This window comes from Formica exsecta, unplaced genomic scaffold, assembly GCF_003651465.1.
Source record: "Formica exsecta isolate Colony F162 unplaced genomic scaffold, ASM365146v1 scaffold115, whole genome shotgun sequence".
Classification (NCBI taxonomy): Eukaryota; Metazoa; Arthropoda; class Insecta; order Hymenoptera; family Formicidae; genus Formica; species Formica exsecta.
In genome coordinates, this window is record NW_021848490.1 from 328,226 (window position 1) to 345,717 (window position 17,492).

Sequence of the window (17,492 nt, forward strand, 5' to 3'; positions counted from 1 at the left end):
TCAGCAGGAGACGATAAACGATATTAAGATGCAAGCATTGAAGGACGTTCAGGTGATGACTGAAGGACAGGATGTACTGGAGCATGGTAGAAGTCTGCGGGGAAAATCCGCGAGAGCGATAGAATACCAGCTGATGACAGAGACCCTGAAGAACTTATCCAAGAGCCAGGAGTTGGCCGACATCCGAAAGTTCCAAAGGGAGACTGTGCATACTTTCTCAGACGACAAAACGCATGCTAGACAGATAGACAAAAGGACCAAGGTTCTGCTCGACGAGGATAAGCTGATGCAACCGCTTGATAGGCTTAGCAAAGAGCTGCGCGGATTTGAGCAGAAATCCAGCAATTATTTTCTAGATAAGAGGTACCGAGATCGGGCAAGGCGAGAGCTTTTAGATAAATGTCGAGGATGCGAGTATTATGTTAAACGTGCTAGATAGATAAGAGTTGTGTCTTTGCGAGTTCTTGCAGAGAAAATAGCACAGAAAAATTAAATATCTTAATTCTTAGGAAGATAGAAAATTCTTAGAAATGCGTGAAAAATTAAAATAAACGATTTCGATAAGCATTTCATTTTGTGTCTAGCAAGAATTTATCACTTTTATACTCCTTATATTTTAATACTTCCTTGTTCCATACAATTATACATATTTTTAATATTAATATTAATTTTCAAAAACAGAAAAATATTCCAAATAAAGGTTATTATTTTATTTCAAATTCTGATTCTCTTAAGTGATCGTGCAAAAATGAAGCAGCCAAAAATTAAATCCCAGGTTGGATAAGGTAAATTGATGAAAACTAAGAAATAATAAAAGTAGGAGAAAATATTAAAAAATACGGAATTGTTTGAATAATTAGGAATAACTAGTATAGTACTTAAGTGTAACTATAAAAAATTTCTAGCGCAATAGAAAAATTAAAAAATTTTTATCCAGATTGTTTAAATATTTGTCAATTAAAATTTGGAGGATAACAAAATTATTTGAGATGTTTACATCAAATGAAATTAATTAGCAAGCAGACCAGCATTGAAATCGAGCAGCTGAACGCCCGCGTGGTCGAAGCCGAGACGAAATTGAAGACCGAGGTCCAACGCGTAAAGAAGAAGCTCCAAATCCATATCACCGAGCTGGAATTGTCCCTGGATGTCGCCAACAAGAATAACATTGATCTGCAAAAGACCATTAAGAAGCAATCTCTCACTCTGACTGTAATATCAAAATTTATATTTGCTAACGCGTCGGAAATGTTGGCGATCGTATCACGTTGGATCATCTCGTTTTTCAGGAATTACAAGCTCATTACGATGAAGTACAGCGCCAATTGCAAGTGACCCTGGACCAACTGGGCATCAGTCAACGCCGCCTCCAATCATTGACGGCCGAGCTCGAGGACGTTCGCGGTAATTACGAATCTGTAAGTGTATGAGATTTATTTGCTGAATATTGATATGTTGACTTTCTTGAAAAAGATTAATTATATTACAATATGTTCGGAACGTTTAGTTTATCCTTTGGATAAGCAAAGGTACGAACAAACATAACTTATGTAAGCATTATGTAATGGGGCTGTATAAAGTGTAAAATTATATATTATGTCGAAAGGCTTTGCGTGCAAAGAGGACTGTCGAGCAACAATACGAAGAATCGGTCAGCCGCATCAACGAGTTGACCACGATCAATGTAAATATCGCTTCATTGAAGGCTAAACTCGAGCAAGAACTGACCACTTTGGCCGGAGATTATGAAGAAGTGACCAAGGAGTTGAGAGTCAGCGATGAGAGATACCAGAGAGTGCAGAACGAGTTCAAGCATACTGTCGAGATTCTTCATGAGGAACAAGAACGTATTGTCAAGATCGAGGCTATCAAGAAATCGTTGGAGATCGAAGTGAAGAATTTGTCCGTGAGATTGGAAGAGGTTGAGGCCAACGCTATTGTTGGAGGCAAGCGCATCATCAGCAAGCTTGAAGCTAGGGTAAGATTTCAAAAAATTTTTTCCCGTATTTAAGTTTTTGTAGTTTTTAACATAAATTTGTAACTAATAGTTTTTTTAACTTCTTTTAATATACGATTCAATCTTATGTAATAAAATAATAGTAATATTATGTTGTGTACGTATATCGAAGCATTTTTTAGTTTTCGTCAACAGTATTTTGTTGATGTGTAAATTCTACGTTTGCAATGTGTTAATTATTAATAAATGTCACTTTTACGATAACTTTCGCCGCTATAGATTCGTGATCTGGAACTCGAGTTGGACGAGGAAAAGCGCCGACACTCCGAGACTGTGAAAATCTTACGTAAGAAGGAGCGCAACATCAAGGAAGTAATGATCCAAGTTGAGGAGGACTCAAAGAATATTGCCTTACTACAAGAAGCGCTCGATAAGTCCAGTCAGAAGGTCAGCATCTACAAGAGGCAGCTGCAGGAGCAGGAGGGCATGTCCCAGCAGAGCGTCAGCAGGGTTCGCCGATTCCAAAGAGAACTTGAAGCAGCAGAAGATCGTGCCGACACCGCAGAGAGCAACTTGACCCTGATCCGCGCCAAACATCGCAGTTTTGTTACCACCTCAACTGTACCCGGTTCCCAAGTATACCTTGTCCAGGAAACGAGGCAGGAGATGTCCTAAACCATTACCGTCATCGCCAACATCTTTGCCACTTTGAACGTCGCGTCTTTATAAATGTATGTATAATGCAAAGACCATATGAGCGTGTTTAATGATTATAGAATAATTCAATTTTTTAATAATTCCTAATTAATCGTATAATTGAAAAGCGGAATTTATTGGCGACTGTATGAAATAAATAGACAAAAAAATTACATTTTTCAATTATTTCTAATCGAAATGAAAATTTCATTCCATGCTTATTTTTCACAGGCACCGTGAACACGCTATAACGAAAAAAAAGACGCGACATCAATCATCATAAGAGCTGAAAGTTTTCACGGTGTGTTATTTTCGAGGGATAAAAATTGGAGCAACCAGAATATACGCATAAATATATATATAAATGATGCAAGTGCAGTTATCAGCATATAACGACCCGTCATAATAAAAAAAAAAAAAATCGAAAATTGCTTCGTCAACGAAACACGCGATAAGTCGCAACGAAAATGTTAAAGTAAAGGGAAATTAACGCTCACTATTAAGGGATTTGCGCAAAGCATGAGAAACTCGAACTCGAGAAACAATATATCGTTCAATTATGCTATGAAAATAAATAACAAAGTTAACGATCTTCTCGTCCCAATTATGTAAGTATAATCGAGCGTAAGGGCAGAGAAAACGGATAAGGAACATGAGAGGAGAGCAATGGCAATTTATGTCATTTCTATTCGCGCGTGTCGCAATTGTATTTAAATGGGATAACTTTAAATCTCTCTATTCTATTATTACATATAGATAGGTAACTATTACCCATATACACAACTCTCACTGTACAACATACCAATAACCTGTGTCAACATTAATTTAATAAATAAAGTGAAACGCGTACGTACGAAGATGTTTGTGTGTTTCATTTAATATGTTTCTCAAACGTACATTATCCTAAAAACTTTATCAGTAAAGCTTTAATATAATGAATATCTCGACTTGATCGTCGAGAATTTATCTCACATTATATACATATATTAAAATTATTAAAATATTTCCATATTTTTCTATTATTCCAATTTTATTATAAAAATAACGTATTTCAATTATTAATTGTAAAATATATAAAATGCGAAGGGGAAAGCTCCAAGGAATAAACAAAGAGATACATTAAAGTAAATTTAATTTATTCGAGCTAATTTTTTATTTTCGGACCACTATGGCGTTTATTAGTAGGATCCGTTTAGAAAAGCCAGATTTGTGAAACCCAAAACGTATGAGAGTTTTTATTTCTAATCATGTACCTGTAAAATCGTTAAATCTATTTTATCGAATTTTTCTTGCGTTGAATGATTAGAAAAATGTTGTACGATAAAATGCCGATAAATCTCATCTCATACATTGGGCTCCAACAATCTCGCGTTCCCAATTACAAATCAGAAGTTAATAATAATTAATAACATTAGGTACGTATATCTATTAACAATATTAAGATTCATCCACACCGCCAGGCACGCTTTATACAGCGGCAGCAATTAATTAATTGATTAAACAAGTCACCGGTTTCTATTTTATAAATCGTAGAAAATTCGATTCTAATGAAAAATGAACGCGTAAAAAGTCGCAGAACGACGTATTGTTCGTTCATTATTAACGAAGAAACGTAGAACGATCTCGATAGAGCTGATTGTTGTATTTGAGTCACGAGACATGCGAGATACGATATTGCGATAATTATAGAAAACGGTAACTCATGGGATCATCGGTGCTTTCGCATGTTCGTGACTTGTATTAACACTATAGATCATTTCACTTCGAGAAGAATAAGTATTTCAGTCTTTCGAATATATACCCAATCGAAAAACTTTTTAGCAAAAAATATAATCATAGAAAGAGTTGCTGCTCTCCATATTCTCGTTTTTCAGTTACAGTTTTGTAATTTGCGACTTTTATATATTTTATTTTTATTATAATCAATATGCATTCTGCAATATCCGATGTTTCAAACAACTCAGCTCGATATAGATTTCATTCCATGATAAATCTCGCTTTGTATTAACGTTGGAACTTTTTGACTTGTTATTTCTTTATTTCTATTATAATATGAGCCGACAACATTTCGCAAATTTCTTCTATTTCAAGATAAACTTTTTACAGCAACAACCTTCTGTGACATAATGGTATATTAATCACGGTATATTTAAAGGCAGATGGAAAAAATAGAAGAGACGCGACATACTCGTTACAAACATTACGAGTAATTACAGAAAAAACTATATCATTCACCAACTCACCCACCCGTTATTACGAAAATTACAAGTGCTCGTTCTATCATTATATATAAGTTGTCGATAAACATTTACACCATTATGTACAGAGTATTATACAATAAAATGAGAAACACAGAATAAAAATGATGATATAATAATGATGATTAATAAATCATCGATAATAATATTAATATTTTATACATGTGTGTGTGGGGGAGAGGGTGTATGTGTATATATAAATATATATATATATATATATATATATATATATACATACATATACATACATCCTCTATCTAAGTTAATAACATAATTCAAAAGAAATAAAGAATTTATCATGAATATAAGCAATTTAATCTTTCCCGTTTTGTGTTTTAATTTTTATTTGCATCAAATAGTGCAAGAGACCAGCGAAATAATAATTCATAATTTAAATTAATATTCAAAATGGAGGAGACAATAAATTAGCAAAGTTATAACAAACTTTTCCGATATATTTAAAATTTCACATATAACGCAACTATACTTTTACCTGATTAAACAAATACTCGAAATTATATGTATAATCCATTTAACAAAGTTGTATAAACTGATTTTTTGAATACAAATAACGCTATAAAAACAACACAAAAATTAATAAAACAAGATAAACTACAAATAAAATATTGTAATTATGATTAGACACATTTGTTTAAGGTTATGAAGAAAAATATATAAAATAAAAGTTGTTTCTTTAAAGGTCTTACAATAATCGTTCAAAATTCGCAACATCTCTTCTAAACCAAATAAAAAATATTTTTGGTCTATAAATCTTCAGCAATCAGCAATGATTATTCATATAACATATAATGCGTAATGTCATCGATTAAAAAATCGCACTGTTCTGATCGAATGATTACAAATAATCATTTTTTAATTATAAGACTCAATAATTTGTCATTAGACTAATTACCGTATAATTTTTATCTATCAAAATAAAAATATCTTTTTACAAATAAAAATACAAGAAATAAAATTTCTTTTCTTCATTGTAAAATATAATAAACACCCTACTTATAAATTATAAATAGCAATAAAATGTGGCAAAACGGCTGGTGTTAACATATTGACAATTACTATGTTTTATACATCTAATTCTCTTATTTGTAAAAAAAAATAAAAACATTTGCGAAGCTAGATTTTATAAATACAGCCGTATTACACAGCAAACAAGACAGAAGTAAAGCAATTAGCATAGTATTAATATCGATTCTGTAACTCTCCGATTTTTTTTCTGCCATATATATATAAAATAGGATATCTCTAATATACTTAATATAGCTCTTTTCCCCCTAAAATGTATATACACATGCACCTAATATATAAAATATCTATAATACACCTAATATAAAGTATCAGGACAATGCGACTTTCTCCGATAACATGTTTCTCCTTTTCTCACCGGTAATCATTATAAACACTGGTATCTAAAGCGTAAAACAAAATAGACGGTGAATCGTCTTAAAGGTACCAAGTTTCTTTCCCTCTAGCGGAATCGATACGCGCATTAATTGCCGCGTGTGCAATGTTCTCTTCTAATTTATTGTTACTCTTTTGTACAAGTATGTATGGGGAGGAGGGAGGAAAGGAGGTTTAAACAGTAAGGGGCGGAAAAGGCAGAGGATGAAATATCATTTGGCAGTTCGGCATTTGTCGGATATAAGTCAGACTGTTCGACGGTTCGGCGACCCAGTTGCAATCTCGATAGTACAATTAATTATCAAGAAGAGATCAGGAGTGACATTGATATCGTCGCCCGGAAATATAGCTGGCGATGGATATGAATGTGTGTAAAGAGGAAAAATATCTTTTTGAATAACATTCAAGTATATCGACTCGAATTAATATTATGATTCGATTTAGTTTTTGAATCTTCTTTATGTGTTGGATGTGTATTTTCCGCTAAATATACGTGTGAATTAAAAGAAATTTGTGTCCTGTAGGGATTTATATTTTGTGATATCTAATCCTTAAGCCTGAAACTTAGATTTAACGTTCATAAAACGTATGAAACTTTTAACACGCGTGAATTTATGTTGAAGATATTTTTCCTTATTTAAGAGCGAATGCAGCTCGCTGTGGAAATAAAATGTATATTACTATTTTATTTCTTTCTCTCGTTTTAGTTAATACTCGGTCAGGTATTGGCACAGAGAGTTGTACTAGCAGTATATGGAAACAGCTGCGGGGGACATATCGAGCTTGCGACGTTTCATCGACAGATCTGTGTACATCGAGAGTACACAGTATGTTAAAAACGTCACCGCCATATTTCATCAATGCACGGACTATCGTTATTTACGTATGATAAATTAACCTACATGTCATAACAGGAATGTATGGGAGCGAGCAAAGAAATGAGACTCCGCTTTCGGAGCAACAGTTCGTTAGAACCCGCACGATGTACACGCATAATATCACCGGTCATTATTATGCTTCCGGTTTGTAGTCGAATTAAGAAAACATTCTTTACGTATAAACTTCTGTTTGTTAAGTCTAGTATAAAGTTTAGGATAAAGATCAAGTTCAAAAATTTCTCAAGAATATAAACCCTCGCCCTCGAGACCTCGTACTTATCCTTAAAAAAAAAAGTTAGGAAATATATAGAAAATATCTAACTACTTTTAAGACAGCTCAGTCTTACTTGTATTTCCGCAATGACTGAAAATATGAAATAGGAAATTATTAAACTGATTTCGAGAGAGATGACAAGATATGAAAAGGAATAAAACAAGGTACAAATGAGAAAAAAAGGGTAAGCTTACAATACCGATAGAAAAATTAAAGATTTTCGATTCAATAATGTAGATTCGTCTAATAACAATAAATGAAAATCAAATTCAGAACATCGAGAAATCAGCATAATTATTTTGTCAATCAAAAATAATCGGAAAACATTGACTTCTAACTTCAAATTAAAGAGCATATAAACAAAACTATCCTGTGTTAGGATCACGATTAACTTGAAGATAAAAGAATAAAAGTGAATGTCTCTGATTTCAATCTTAATTAATCAGTATCTATTAATCGAATATTAATCGAACATTAGATTTTCAGTCTTTTAGTGAATTGCGATCCGCGACGAGCATGTGTCAAGTCACTCCATTACAATCGAATCATGCGATTCGTTGCTTTTGTCTCATCTTACCTGCCAGAAAAAAACATTTCCTGAATAATAATGGACGACTTGAGTTTTAGAGATACATTTTGTCTATCTATCTCCATTTACATTGAAGTACGGATTGTTCTTAATTTGCAGTTCAAAAATATGTTAAATAATAATAGCGTTGTATACAATTTCAAAACATATTTGATTACAATAATATTTATAAGAATATGTAAAATAATATTAGCAATATTAGCAAAGGTAAAATATACACACGTATGCACGTACGTACATATACACATATATAGATACGTATATAATTTTCAGAAATTAATAAGAATAATATATTCTTAGAGAATCTGTTAAAATTAATTTTTTTTTGTTATAGCTACTTTGTTTCTTTATTAAAGAATTTAAAATTTATATATTTATTAAAAGATATGTATGATTCATATTAGAGAGATGGTGGTTCATATTAGATTACATTAGTTATATTATTAAATTAAGAACTATCTGCACCGATTTATATAAAGAGCTAAATATATATAATATAAAGCACGCGTCCATACATATGAAACTATTGCAACTGGGTCGGAACATTGCGACATGTAAAAACGGAAGAGGAAAATTAGCATGACGTTCAATCGACGTCATCGGTAAAAAACAATATAAAAATACGATTATATGGTCGAAGGATCCTCCGTTCTTTCTCCTATAATATAATAATAATTGTAACTTCGCAGACTTTTACTTTGACTATTGGATGACGCAGATTCTTATTTTCCTGTGTTCTCTCTTCTGGATTCTCTTATATTTCACGTAACATTACTCACCTGCTTTCTTTCATTCCAAATAAATCGCTTTCCATATTTCTTTCTCTCTTCGTCCGAAGTATACACTATACATTATTACCGATATAATCAATTATTCGTGGAAGAAGAGAAGAATCTGCTCTATTCTTCGCGAATAAACAAGTAAGGAGAAACAATCTCTCCTCTTCCTCGTCGATAATTATATAATTATGTTTCGCAGAGAGGCATTCCGCGTATGCATATTCGTCACATTCTCTCAATCTCGCAGTATACCAAATTTATATACCTATCTCGAGCACTACGATTGCTTTTCAACTCACTGAAATACAGCGCGTAAATATATATGTGAAGTTTATGTGACACTTTCTTTAGACTCCAAATTAATTTTTTTTTAAATGTATAAAATAGCATTCAGCAAAGCTTTTTTTTTAAACCGATATAACGCATACATTAATACAATTCAATGGAAATAATCCAAAAAACTCTTAAACGTGGTTATACCAGAAAAAACCAACTGAAAATACTTTTTTTTTATTATAACAAAATATTTTTATATTATTTTTATATCAGTTTGTAATAAGAGTAAGAATAAAATTTTATCACATGCATAAATTAAAAAATTAATAAATTTTATTTACTTCAAACAAACTAAAGTGCTTTTAGAGATCTTATCTTGTTCTTGTTATTGAAATTTATTATACACCATATTTTTACATTAAAATTTTCTTAATTTTTTCTTAATGTTTGATATATACAAAAAACTATTATAGTATAATCCATTATAAAAAAATGCGTTGTTAAAACTGATATAGCAACATATTTAATAAATTATTTGGAAAAAGCACAAATTATATTTATTTTATTCCAGTTGGTTCCTTCTTGCCTATAATTACGTACGCTCTAATATATTCTTCGTCTAATATATTTAATTAAAATGTTCATCTTCGCTATATTTCATCTCTTTCTTTCTTCCACGCAAAAAAATAAATTTCCGAAAAAATATAGATTTTTCAACGATTCTCTTTTTATCAAATTTCTTTTCTCGCTTCTTCTTCTCTTTTTCGTATCAGTCCTAGTCCAACTCCAATTTAATTCTCGCACGCTTCTCATATACTCGTGTTCCTTTCATGCCACGATACACGTGCTCTTGAATTTAACTCCAATTTCAACCTTTTTGCGTCATAAAGAAAACATACTTCGAAAGTCTCGCTGTATCCCATTGCGCCTCGCATCATCTTTCGTGTGATTACGCAAAAATATTCGTTTTGAGCAAAACATTCGGTTTCATGTCTACTATACTAAGAGTATAAGTATAGGGTCGATAAATAAAACCGGACAATGCGCCAAAGTTCCACACATAGGACTTTACAGGAAGATGGACATTCTTATTAGCAATCCTGGCAGTTTCCAGGTCCACAATTTTGTCGATACACGCTTTCATCAATGAATTTTTTGTTTTCGACAAAAAAGTATATTGCTTCATCCAAACTATCCAAATTTAATGAATGCCATCGTCCATGTCGATTGTTCGGTTTTTCTATCCACCCTATATAATCATTTAAATCGACGAAGTCGGCACTCTTTTCGAAAGGAAGGCAAACCAAAAGATATGCATATTTCTTTTGTGACATGTTGTATGGTATATGCTCCCAGTCTCTGCACGCATTGGTAAAATAGCGAATTTCTACGGTAAATTTTCGAAACTAATACAGTAAACTGTTATCCCGTTGTAAAGGCCTTTCTTACGCATATGCTCTATCAACGCGTTCAATCGTAGCTGAGGCTGATACGTTTAAATCTCATGCAATATCCCAATGATTATTTCCGATGAGTCGTACTCGTGCGAATGTGTCAAACATCTCATTGAAGTAATTTATTTACGCGTGACTTGATGCGAGACACTACCGTGTCTCCTGACAAAATCGCCCAAACAAAAATGAATAGTTCGGTTAATCGAATCGATTATATTCTACTAACGCAAATATGTATAATATATAATTATATATATATACGTATGTGTATACATATTAATATATAAATCTATTGTTACTCATTAGTATTAATTAATAAACATTGCTATATAATAAATTTGTATACTTCATTATTTAGTATTTTCATACTCATTAGTATTATTGTAATAAATATGCAGCAGAGTGTGCGTGCATGTGTAAATTTGTGCGACGCGTAACCGAACGATCGCTCGATTAACCGAACGGCGCGATTTTTTATTAATCCGTTCGCTTGAGTGACTGATCATCGGGATTAAAGTAATCAAGTTTTTTCTTACTGTTTGCTATCAGTCGTCCAAATCGACCGACACGCTTGAAAATTCGTTCCATTTTTTCTGCTCACAACTTGCCGCAGAGAGCCCAACTTGATATTATACCAATTATATTCGTACAATATTCTTACTCGAAAATCGAGATCAATCTCGCATAAAGGAATCCTATAACTATAGTCGGTCTTTTTTTCGTGCTATTCCTCGGATTAACTCTCGGAGAATATCTCTTCACGCTATCGAAAGTTCTATTCTATTGCATCAAAGTTTTCGACAGCAACATATCAATCGAAATTTTTCACGCATACATACCAATCGATTTTTTAGTAACTCTTCTGTCGAAGAGCTTTCCGGTGAAAGCTTAATCTACTTCAGGTCCTCCATTGCGCCATAATTAGCAAGCGATTTCTTGATCCTGAGTGCGGTCAGTCTGGCGGCAGCGTTATGGTACCAACATTCCTTCATTACCTTCGACATTACCTGCAATGCCTAAATAAATAAAACAAATCGTCAATTAATTATCAATTTAATTTTACATCATATAAAGATAATTAATTAATAAGTTCTTTATACATATAGCTAAAATGTTAATTGTAGTTTTAAGACGTATGGATAAACATACGTACGCAAATAATCAAATACAAAAAATTATCATTTAAAGATTAAATCAATATGATTGATAATTTATTTTCCTATGCGCAGAATAGTTTTATGGGCAAAGGACTATTTATTTAATGTACATTTAAATTATTTTTTTCGCCTCGATACTTACTTCGATTGACTGCCATCGATTCGGTATCGATGGCCGTTGTCGGTCCATACACACAACTTTCCGCATTTCCTCGATAGTTGGATCGGAAGGCACCAAATCATAAAAGGGCAGCTGATACTCATCGTGAATCCCGCCGACATTGCAACGCCTAGCGATCTCCCAAAGGATCAGGCCGAGCGCGTACACATCAGCCCTCTTGAACGAGTCAAAGTGGTTCATGTTTATCGTCTCTTCAAGAACCTGAAAGCAGAAAACGTTTGCACGAGTTACTGAAGAGCTGTTTTCCTGATCGAGTGTGCAGGTCCACTCGAATTATCTTCGCTGATAATTATTATCTTTCCATGTATTTTTACCGAAAATTACTTTACTCTTAAGTATCTCTGTCAATAAAAAGAATTATATTCTTATCTACCTAAAATTATATACAATTTTACTACTGTTTCTCATTACCTTTTAAAAAAAAAAGAGATAAATTGATGACCAAAATTTAAAAAAATTATAGATCAAATTTTATCTAATCCAGATTAGTTATTAAAAAATAAATTAAATAATTGGTAAAATATTTCAATAAATAAAAATAATAAAAATTCAATGTTCTTATCAGTGTAATGTATACTGCCTATAAATATTATTAACTTTGATTAGTATTTATTATTATAATCGTTATAATTAAAATTAAAATTTTTTTGCTTTTCTCGAAAATAGGAAATATAATTTATACCTAGAACCAAAGAAATAACTTTCACATAACAACGATAATTACCTCAGGCGCCATGTATCGCTTCGTGCCGACTCTGTTGTTGAGCTGAATGTCGACGGTATCCGTGATTACGTCGTGCCTGACGGCTAATCCGAGATCGCCTATGGCGCAGGTACCATTAGTCTTCACAAGGATATTTTTTGACTTCAGGTCCCGGTGAGCGATTGCCGGCTTGCCTTGCGTGCCGACTATTTCCATGTGAAGATGCGCCAAGCCGGTAGCGATCGACAAGGCCATTCTTATCATACCGTTCGTGTCGACGGTTGATCTGTTGAGGTAATCGAAGAGCGAGCCCTTCTCGTGATAATCCGTTATCAGCCACAACTGTGTCCACGTACCGTTATCTACAAAAAAAGAAAAAAGACAGATTGGTCAATCCACGATTTATTCTAGAGATTTAACTTAATTGCTGTGGCTTTTAAAAGCTGCATAAAGCTTTTAAAAGATGATAAAATATGTAATAAAAATAGATAGAGAACGTATCCATATTTCATGTAATCCGACTTTCTATCCATTTGAAATGTCTCTATAAATAAAATGTTTTTAGTCAAATATTATTCCGATATTTTTTCTTATAGTCATTTAATAAGACAGAATTTACTGCATCTATTAATAATAAAAGACTATTACGTTCTTAATTATTAAGATTTTGAAACAAGACACAACACGCGATTCTGATTAATAAATTATTTTTAAAATTAATATAAATAACAACAAAATATACAATGTTTAACAGACACGTTGTAAAGGCATTAAATTACGTTTCTACTTTTTCGAGATTTTACCAAATTTAAATTTAAATGTAGATAGAGGAAATGCAATACCTTTATTATCGGCAGCGATAAAACCTAAAATGTTGTCATGCCTCAACATCACCGTCTGATAGATCTCCGCTTCCCGAAACCAGGATCTCTCCTCCCGCGAACTAAAGATTTTCACGGCGACGTTTTCGCCGCGCCAACGACCGCGCCAAACCTCGCCGAAGCGACCCTTTCCGATCGTCTCCACGAGCTGAATCTGGCGCGCTATGCTCCGTTGTACCAGAAGCGGCAGGCCTACTTGAGAGAGAATGGGCATTGGAGAACGTAAATTTCAGTATGATTGAAGATGAGTCACGCGTCGCGTTGTTAGTGGATCATATTTCGAGAGACGAATAAATTAAACACGCATATGTGGCAAATACAACAGCGACTTTATATAAAATACATTAGCAAACAAATCAAACATTATAATGATTTATTGATTTAAATTTCGCGAATTCAGTAATTAAAATTTTTAATTTTTAATATGGCAGACTCATATGCGCGTTACATGTTAAGTATATAATATTATATCTATGAGACAAATATATTAAATGCCTTTAGGAAAAAAAAAGCCAAAAAAAAAATTTTTTCAATATTATAAAAAAACAATACATATTTTTATTTATTATAAATTATTTTGTTTATGTATAATTATCAATTATATATTTAACAATCAAGAAATTGATAAAATTATAATAAATATTAAATCATTTTTGCTTATATATAAAATCTCAATAATTTTTTAGAATTACATAAAGTAAATTTATGTAAAAAATTAATATTTTATGTTCACAAATACAGACGCACGCACGTACACAATTTGATATATTTGCTAAGGAAGCAACAAAGATAAATGGCTGTAATCAAGAAGTTATATTTAAAAATCAAGCTCGCCATTTTCAATAACATAAATTGTTTATATTCATTATTTTCTGAATAATTATTGATAAATGTATGCTCATATAATGTAAAATACCAAGCATATTCCCATGAGAAAATTTCTATCAAAGTAACTCCGTAAAGATTCAAAGGTTTACTATTGCCTTTTAAAATTATCATTCAATCACCAAATGACCAACTTTAATTTAGTTTGACCTACCCGAGCCGCTACCGCTTGTAGTCATCTCCAACATGTCCCTGATGGTGACGCCGCCCAGAATCGGCCGGTCCGGAGCCTCCAGCGAATCGTCCGGGAAGTGTCTGGCCGGTCTCTTTTTGGTCATGTGTATGTGATAGATGACCATAACGATCACGCAGATCGCGCATATTGGCAGTGCTATCGTCAAGGCCATTTTCCAGGTGACCCACGTCGCATCGTCACCGCTCGACGACACTTTTGGTAAGATATGTCCGGTTATTATTTTTGTATGTGGGAAGCACCGACGGAGAAATGTTAATTTCAACCGTGATGCACCATGCTCAAATAATGCCGTATTCCATACGTCATTATGCCAGCGGTATTCAACTCCGTGACACGCATACTCCCGGATGCATGCCGCATACTGTGTCTCAAGGTTTGCGGGCAAATTGCATGGATGCAAAAAATTGTCTTAAATGCAGCTCCGTTATGTAATATAGCAAAAAACTTGTGATTCTTCACATGTTGCCCACTTTTGTCAACGATTACACGGTATTATCTGCGACAAATTATTTTTTTTCTTTTTTTTTTTTTTTTAATAAAAAAAGTTGAATACCACTGATTTTAAAAGCAAAAAACTTCGTAGGAGTACATTGATCGGGATCAGTATTGCATCGTTAATTCGAAAGCAAGCAAGCACAAGCAGATTTCCAGGAGAGAAAGCCTAAAGATGTAGGCGTCCAGCGAAAAGCAAAAACATGCAAAGACAGATATGCAACAAAATGCTAGCAAAATGAAGAGCATAAAGCGATCTCACAGTGTCAATAGCGGTTAAAACAAATACATTCAAGAGGGACTTAATGCAATGGGGACAAGATTTTGAGCAATTTTTATACAGATTATTTCACCAATAACTTGATTCATGGCTGAACCTCTGACAGAAAAAACCTTTGGCTGAAAAAAAAATCAGAAATCTATTCAAAAATCGGTCGTGTGCACAAACGTACGATAGCGCCTTGATAATTTACCATTATCTTAATTGTTAATTTCAAATTTGAATTTAATACGGATCTTGCAAGGTAAACCAAGTAAGTTTTTTTAGCAATCTTGAGTCTTATATTTTTATGGACTTTTGACAGATATTAATGGTGCAAACTATGAACACACAAAAACAATCGTTTATCGCGGTTTTTATCTTCATTTATGCTCGGAACAGACATGTTTTGTTCACTGAAGCGCTGATCGCAGAATCTCTAAGTGTTAAATTCGTAATAGTAATCTCTTATTATACGTGATACGTCATGATAGATTGTATTATAGATAAGACGTTTTTTCAATGCGTTTTATCGAGACGTTTGCAGCACGTTGAGCACATACTTGGACTTACCTGTGAGTCGTGAAGTTGAAGAACGCCAAGAACTTCTTTCGAAGCATACAAATGCTGTTAATCGGTCACTCATTGAAAACCCATACAAACGGTAAGTGAAAATAATGTTGAACAACATCCGAAAGAGCTAATCAAATCGTCATGATATAACATCAAATAAGAAACAATTTAAAAATAATCCAATATTTAAAATTCACAATATAAAATAAATCAGAAGATTCGCAGATTCCCGAAAGAATTAATTTATGAAAAAGTATATTTATAAATATATGTATACAAAATATTTCATAGAGATAAAGCGTAAATATCGTATATTTAGTGTATTTCTCAATAAATTTTGGTGATTTATACAGGGTCAATAATTATATAAAATATATATGTAAAAAAGTATATAGATAATAAAAATATTTAATATATAAGTTTAAAAAATTGCCACAATAATGTTTTATAAGTAAATTTCCGCCAAGAAAAATTATTATTAAAAACAATGCGCGCCTCTAAAATTAATTATATTAATTATAAAACTTTTCGTATGTATAAATAATTAAACCCTATATATTCGTGCAATATAAATTAATAACTTTTCTCTAACGTTGTTAAAACTCTCAAAAAGCCGTTCTCGTGTTAAAATGATTAATGTAGAGACATATAAAGATATATCACTCCGCAGGATGTAAGGATTGGAAATGATAAAATTCGAATAAATTAAAGCAAACAACTATGATTCATCGTGGAATCGAACAGCCGGAAAATTCAATTGGTAGGATTATCTGTGAATATGCAGGTAGAATCACGATATAATTGAATATGGATTCCTATGAAGATTTCAATGCGATGTGACAGGCAACATAGCGATTTCACTGATGGATGATCGCACGTCCAACGATGATTTTCCCAAATCATGAGACAATGAGAGATAATATAAGATGTGCACCTTGCTGACATTATAAAAAAGTATCGTTCGCAAAAATATGTCTCTTAAATAAAAATTTTTGTAGTCGGCTGTTTCGTTGCATAATGTTTATAAGTTCTTGCATACAATCAACAGACTCGTAGAAGTGCATGATAATTATAAGAATCAAAAGATATTTTCCATATAAAATATTTTGGATCTTTTAATTTGTAGATGACTATTTTTTCTGAAAGTGTTACATTTCTAATAGAAATTTTGTATTTTTTTCAAGAGATGTGTAATTTCATATAAATATTTTATATTAAGGATAGCCATATATGACTATAATTAAACATTTATTTCAATAATATTTTTTAATAAAAGAAACGTATTACAAAATGCTAAATATTAAAATAAAAAAATTCGATTAATACATATATTCTTTCAAGATTATTTCGTTGTAGTTTAATGGGTGTATTGAATTATCACCAAATTTGACAGAGATTTGTTATCATTCTTAAAATATTTCGAACTTCAAAAATATATAATACATGAAAAATATGAGATCGCTTATTAACTAACTAGAACGTCACACATAACTCTTTCATACTCAATTTTTACTTGAACTCATTTAAAAATGAAAATACTTCTTAATGATATATGAAAAACATCAAAAAAAAAAAAAAAATATAT

At 32.3% G+C, this 17,492-nt stretch overlaps 3 protein-coding genes across 6 annotated transcripts in view; 2 read left to right on the forward strand and 1 right to left on the reverse strand.

Moving 5' to 3' along the window:
• The window catches only part of LOC115237668 (paramyosin, short form-like), a 3,993-nt gene extending 3,090 nt beyond the window's left edge, over positions 1-903 (forward strand). The window contains exon 3 of the mRNA XM_029810874.1: positions 1-903. Coding sequence (XP_029666734.1) covers positions 1-439 — 439 coding nt within the window. The 3' untranslated portion in view covers positions 440-903.
• Positions 1-3,510, forward strand: part of LOC115237660 (paramyosin, long form-like) — a 17,498-nt gene extending 13,988 nt beyond the window's left edge. Inside the window, exons 12-16 of the mRNA XM_029810861.1 lie at positions 1,017-1,212; positions 1,290-1,418; positions 1,607-1,978; positions 2,237-2,688; positions 2,885-3,510. Of these exons, the coding sequence (XP_029666721.1) occupies positions 1,017-1,212; positions 1,290-1,418; positions 1,607-1,978; positions 2,237-2,632 (1,093 nt within the window). The 3' untranslated portion in view covers positions 2,633-2,688; positions 2,885-3,510. The remainder of the gene's footprint in view (positions 1-1,016; positions 1,213-1,289; positions 1,419-1,606; positions 1,979-2,236; positions 2,689-2,884) is intronic.
• Positions 3,511-8,389: 4,879 nt separating this feature from the next.
• The window catches only part of LOC115237736 (TGF-beta receptor type-1), a 40,056-nt gene continuing 30,953 nt past the window's right edge, over positions 8,390-17,492 (reverse strand). For 3 of the 4 annotated variants that reach the window (XM_029810999.1, XM_029810977.1, XM_029810994.1), the window contains exons 4-8: positions 14,542-14,775; positions 13,464-13,697; positions 12,643-12,983; positions 11,880-12,119; positions 8,390-11,596 (exon numbers count right to left, since the gene is read on the reverse strand). In XM_029810999.1, the coding sequence (XP_029666859.1) occupies positions 11,474-11,596; positions 11,880-12,119; positions 12,643-12,983; positions 13,464-13,697; positions 14,542-14,775 (1,172 nt within the window). In that variant the 3' untranslated portion in view covers positions 8,390-11,473. The remainder of the gene's footprint in view (positions 11,597-11,879; positions 12,120-12,642; positions 12,984-13,463; positions 13,698-14,541; positions 14,776-17,492) is intronic. The other variant, XM_029810985.1, reaches the window with a different exon arrangement.